At 35.8% G+C, this 6,486-nt stretch overlaps 1 protein-coding gene across 1 annotated transcript in view; it reads right to left on the minus strand.

Annotated features, from left to right (window-relative positions):
- Positions 1-5,082, minus strand: part of itgbl1 (integrin subunit beta like 1) — a 71,371-nt gene extending 66,289 nt beyond the window's left edge. The window contains exon 1 of the mRNA XM_015385983.1: positions 4,881-5,082. Coding sequence (XP_015241469.1) covers positions 4,881-4,972 — 92 coding nt within the window. The 5' untranslated portion in view covers positions 4,973-5,082. The remainder of the gene's footprint in view (positions 1-4,880) is intronic.
- Between the last annotated feature and the right edge of the window lie 1,404 nt (positions 5,083-6,486).

The following is a 6,486-nucleotide window of genomic DNA, read 5'->3' on the forward strand; positions in this document are numbered from 1 at the left end:
TGTCCTTTTGAGTGAGGAGGACCCTGCTTAAAGCCTTCTATGACTCTCTAGTGGCCTCAGCCCTCCTCTATGCTGTCGTCTGCTGGGACCCTGGCAGCGCAGAGCGAAAGAGACTGAACAAACTGGTAAGAAAGGCCACTTCTGTCCAGGGCTGCACTCTGGATTTGATAGAGGAAGTGGCTGTTTTCCAAGCTGACATCCATCATGGAAAACACCTATCTCCCCCTGCACCAGACTGTAAATATATAGAAAAAGACGTATACACCCTTTTTGTAAAAAGGAGCGCTACCGTAGGTCATTCATCCCTGCTGCCATGAGAATTGAAAGACTTCAACGCGACACTATAACTGCAATAACTTGTGCAATAACTACAAGTACAAGAACTGCATATCTAAATGCCTATTTTTATAAATACCTATTTAATACCCTGCAAAATAATATATATATGGATGCACTGTATATATTGTATATACTCCTAACCTTTTCCTCTGTTAGGCACCTTTTTTTGACTATTGAGCCGATGAAACAAGTGAATTTCTCCACTGTGTGATCAATAAAGTCAATAAAACTGTTCAACAGCTCCCTGTATTCAGCTTCTTGTGCAACCAATGAATGCAAAGTCATCCGAATATTTCTGCAGGTGACAGGACTGAATGGTCAGAGAACTGCATTAAAATTATATATGTCCCACCTGTATCTATTTAAGTAGTAAACACAACATTACAAAGGTTTATTTCAGGATTATGCAAACTCAAATGTATTTATAAAGCATATCAAAACAACAGGTTATTACTAACATAACAAAATAAAAAGGTTAACATCATTACAACATCAAAGGAGGAGATTCAAAAAGATTCAAAAAGAAAACAGGAGGACTATGATACAAGCAAAATTCCACTCCAGGTCAAATACCAAGGAAAGCACATGTGTTTTATAACAAACTTAAATGCTGAGAGAAGAAGAACCCTGTCTCATACTAAAATGTGGAGCACTCCAAAGTTTTGGAACCCTGACTGAAAAAGCCTGATCCTGTCAATGCTTTAGCCCCATTTTAGGAACAACCAAAAAAAAAAAAAACTGATCTGATGATGTTTTTACCTGTAAAGGAACATAAGGTAGGTCAGAGCAAAGGTTCAGGGTATGTAGCAAAATCTACCTCTATATTTATCTATAATTTTGATAGAATTTTAGTGTTTTTTTGCAATATTACTGAAAAATGAAATTAAGAATATTAGGAATTAATAATAATCTTCACTTTATAAACACTGTACAGATATTCACATAGCAGTCCCCCAAGAATAAAACAAATGATCATTTTGTATTTTATTTGGATGTTCTATTTCTTGTTGCAGTTCCCTCTTTATGTTGGCAATGGGTTTGGCAAATGCACATGCCTTTCATTCAATCAACGGCTTAAATGTTCCAGACCTTTCTCCTAAAACGAGCATAAAATGTGTGTTTTCCATGTGTCATTGGAAAGCAAAACAGGCTTCACTTTAAACTCACTTCAAGTTTTAGGGGAATTTTAGGCTTGGCTTCTCTCCTTTACAAGGCTTAGCTATAAAAGATATAATTTAGAGCTAAGCAGAGAAAATAATCATTATGATGTAACCAAATTGAAGTTTTCAGTTTGCAAAGCTGATCTTTGTCTGTATTGCTGCATTCGAACCAAGTCTGCAAACTCTTTGAGGAACTCCCACTGCTCTGCTGCTGTATATAATCTTCGGGCACAGTCAGAGATATATACGTCTAAAATACGGTTTATCTAATGTGCAAAATTAATTATCCTCTGTGGGATACATGCCACCACTGCTGCCTGCCATCAACATCATTCTGTGTTCTTCTCTTTGGCCTTGCTCCAATCCCTGCATATGCTGCAGGGCAGACATTCATTTTTGATAAGAGGTACTAAATGGAAGAGCCTAATGCCAAAACCTTTCAAGTGGACTGCTAAATTAGCTAATATTATAGAAATATATTATAAACTTTAGTTTCTACCTCACCCTTCTCTGTAAGAGTTGGAGTGCTTGATTTAAAAAGTGTATTGCACATAATTGTCAAAGTGAAGAAACGACTTTGCACTAAGATATGCTTCTACCATTGATTTCTGTTTGAATGACAACTGTTATGGTTATTTAATTTTTTGCAAAGGGATTTCCTTAATGTCACAGAAGGATTCTTTACAATGAAACTTTTAGCAAAAATTACAGAAAGCTAATTTGAAAACAGTTGAATAAACTCCTATAGCTAAACCTAATTTCAATGAGCCCTTTTTTTATGTAATATGACAAAACTTGTCAAATATACAGAGCAAATTTGCTGTTTAAACTCTACAGTTGCATCATGTGAGTTTGCAAGTTTAATACCAGTGTTGCATGCTGAGGATATGGGTTCAGAGTACTGCTGTCTGCAGATCAGTCTAGCAAAGGGTCTTACAAGTAGCTGTCAGGACTCCAACAAATGAGTATTTTAAAATTGCTGTTGAGATTACATTATGCTACTCCCAGTTTGCAGTTTGATCTTGGATAGAAATTAAGAAAAACATTTTTAAATATCAATAATATCTCAATTTATGCTTAAATAAAATGTAATCATGTGAATCTAAATAAGAGCATAACAAAACTGTTGATTAAGAAAAAATGAAACCTTAGTTTTATTCTGATTTGATTTTATTATTTTTTATCACCTTTGACTCTTTGTTTGGTGCTGTGAGTGTAGCTTTGACAGGCTGACAGATTACCAATCATTTAAAATAAAACCTATTGGAGCGAACCAAGCAGATCTCTTTTTAACATCACCAAGGTGATCAGCCAGTAACTTAACAATGCAATGCTATTGGTAACTCTTTTGATCTCTGTAAAGCATTTTTGTTGAGCTGAGCAACATCTCTGCATCAACTCCTTTATTGGAAACATACTCTTTCAAGAAGTAACAGGAAAAAGATAAGAGTAAAATAAATTCCTTGATTTACACTTAAAGTCCAACAAAATTATTCAGCCATTTCATTTAAAATGTGCTATATTCTTCGTGAGACGCTGGTGCATCCTAATTAACAATTTCCACATATAGACCTCCTGATATGTCCCCAAAACATTTTGAAAGGTATTATAAGCAATCCGTAAGCATGGACAATGTTAACTAACCAGAAAGCCCCAAATAGATGTAGGCCTACAACAGGCATTAAGGAGAGTGTAAACACAGTTACCCATCATACTGCAAGCTGACTTGCATTCGTATGGTTTGAACTCCAGTAGTTTTAGATCCAATATGGACTTGTATCATTGCATGATTCACTTGGTACCTCACAATAACGAATAATATTGCAAAGGATTCCAAGATGGCAGCACTCATGAAAATGAAAAATGAAAAAACACTTTTGCTATACAAAGGCACTTGTTAATACAAAATTACTAATGATAGTGCTTCAAGTTCATCATTATATAAAGAATGAAAAGAGAACAGTTTCAGGTTTTTGTTTGACTTCAAGGCCACCTCATGAAGTGGTCCTTTTATTATGCGGAGATGGTTATTATATCAGAACTAATTATGACTATACAGTAGCAGCGTATTTTTTAGTGGTTGTGCCATATTAAAACAAAGTTGAATAAAGTCAGATTCAACTAAGTGTTCTAGGAAATACAGGCCTATAGGTATTAGGCCTCCATGACCATGGATGGATGGATGGATGGATGGATGGATGGATGGATGGATGGATGGATGGATGGATGGATGGATGGATGGATGGATGCTTTTCCTTAAATGTGTCGCTATTTGTACACACAGATTTCATCTTTTGAAGCATGTGCATGTTTTAAATGGCCAAGTCAAAGTGCAGTTATAAATCCGATGGAGAGTCTGTGGAAAGAGGAACATTTCCAATGTAATCTCTCCAATCTGGCGGCGCACGAGCTGCTCAGAAAAGAAGGACATGAGAGATGTCTTTTTTTTAAACTGTGAAAAGTGGCTTTAAATGGTTTTAACTCTGGGGGGCTGGATAAAAATAAATGCAGCACTTATTGGTAACCTTTATTCGTAAACCATTTTTAAGCTCTTCAAACCCCTCTCCACACATGTTACTATTATGTAGTACTTTGTGCTTGTCAACAAAACACACAGAGGCTTGTCGTTGTAATGGAACAAACAGTTCAGAGGGTGAACTAACTTTTCCAAGATACTTTTCATTGAAATTCTGGAATTATTTTCATTAGAATACAGCCTGCAAGCAAGCATCTTTTTTATATTACCAAAATATTTCACTCAAACAGGCTGTAAATGAAGTATTTGCCCTATAATCTAGAAGAAAATAATCTAAGATAAACCTTATGTATGTAAAATGAGAGCTCCTGGAAAAAAATACCCAGCCTGGCAAAGAGAGAAAAAATAAATTCCACTCTGAGAGGCCCCAGCTGGCGAGCCTTTACCCAGCACACCTCTGCCACTCCATTCCACCCCAGAAATTAACTTCATGCTCTGCATGACACTCAGCTGCAAAACTGACATTCAGTCTTAGGGTCTGTTGACAAAGCTAACTGGGTGACATGTCACCTATATTATGTCAAGATCCCCACAGCCCCCATGCAGTGTACAACAAAAACAAAGGCAGAGGAAGCACATCACTCTGGAATCATGGATTTTGCTGCCTTTATGGAATGCACCGTTGTACAGCTTGTAAAGAATCATACATCAGAAACTTCACCACAAAGCAGAGCAAAGTGAAAACTGTGTATATTTTACTAGCTTGCTTAAGAAAAAAAATCCTCATTGCTCTCCCCAAACTTTTAAGCCTACAGAACTTTGTGCTTCCTTTTCTCACTCTTACCCCAGGCTCTCCCCCACAAAGAAAAGTAATAAAATATACAAACTGTTATATGGAAACTCACCTTACAGACTGTGACACCACGTCCTCAACAGTAGAGAGCAGGATCAGAAGCGAGGGCACCAAAACTGACAGAAAAAAACCTTCAGTGTGCATGTTTGAATCCAACAGAAATCTAAAATAAAGTAGCTTGAAGGAATTTCCCAAATCTTTTGCTCCTGAGACAGGACAGGAAGGGAGAGTGAGAGGGAAGAGAGAAGGAGAGAGAGAGGAGAGAAAGAGAAGCAGGCTGGCCTGAACTGGCTCAGTCCAACACTCCTCTACATACAAGTGCCTTTGATTAGTCCAAACTCTCAGATGGAGATCTGGGCAGGAGCTAAAGAGGAGAAAAAGCTGCCAAAGTAAAATGTTAAGTCACCAGTTTGACATTTAATCAGAAGCAGACTGTTTTTGTCTCGTTTTTTGTTGTTCACTGGTTTTCCCCGTTTCCTCTGTGGTGCAGCAGTTTTGTTTCTAGCTTTTCTTGTCATGTACCAAAAATTCCAGGTCTCTAAAAATACATTTTGTGAATAAAGAACACAACAATATTTTTGCTCAATCTAAAAACATTGAGTTTGGGGTTCCCATAAAACACTCTGCCTGAGTACATTTGTTGTTGGGATGATTGAGTAGAATTATGTTTAAATTTAATAACTCCCACAACAAGAATGCATGTAAAGTGGATTTTCAAGTCAATACACCCATACTGAAATGATCAGTTTTTATAATGCAAAACATATTCAAATATTGTTTATCTCAGAACACATTCTTCTTTGATACAAGTCTATAATCACTGAAGTGCTGACTTAATATTCTTTCAATCTGTCTTGCAAAAATGCTCCAAATTGTTTAGGTTGTCAGAAGTTCACCACAACTCTGAAGGAAACTATTCTGGCTGTTTTTTTTTTGTTTTTTTTATCAGATGTTTTCCTTTCATCTGACTGGGCCATTTTAAAGGTTACCTGTCCTCCAATGAAATCATTGATTTGTTAATTTCATTGTATTTCACTGCAATACCAAAGAAAAAAATCTCTGTCAATTCTCGTGTCCTTGTAGATATTTGAATAATTTCCTACTAGTACCTGGAAATATGCTTTTTAATCTTTAGAAAAAGCCAAGGTTCATTTGAGGTAAGTTAAGCCCATAAAAAAATGGCTATGTTTCAGTGTAGGTTTGATGTTCCTATAGAGATACTCAGAACTCAGTTTTTGTGCTAAACATACTTTTTGAAATAGTCAATATAAATTTAATAAATGGATGTTTTCCTTGAATGAAAGTATTATGTTTTGTAAGCCTCTTGAAACAGATATTTAAACAAAAACAAAAAAAATAATGCCCATAACATTTTCAGTTTTTGTTGTATGTCTCTTGCACCACGGTATACGAATAATGATGCAGTGTTTATATTTTTTCCAATTCTCTAAATCAATACTTTTGTTCAGTTGGATAATTATAAATACTATAAATTAGCATATTTGATCAAATCCTGCACTGGAAATTCAAATTCAATTTCCCATTGTCAACTCTTAGCTCTGTACACAAGAAGAAGACATGCTAAAATAGAATAAAAAGCTTCCCTTATTGATAGTTAGTTTAAGCCCGGCACACTTAAAAAAAAAAAAAAAAAAAAA

Source organism: Cyprinodon variegatus, unplaced genomic scaffold, assembly GCF_000732505.1.
Source record: "Cyprinodon variegatus isolate N-32 unplaced genomic scaffold, C_variegatus-1.0 Scaffold353, whole genome shotgun sequence".
NCBI lineage: Eukaryota > Metazoa > Chordata > Actinopteri > Cyprinodontiformes > Cyprinodontidae > Cyprinodon > Cyprinodon variegatus.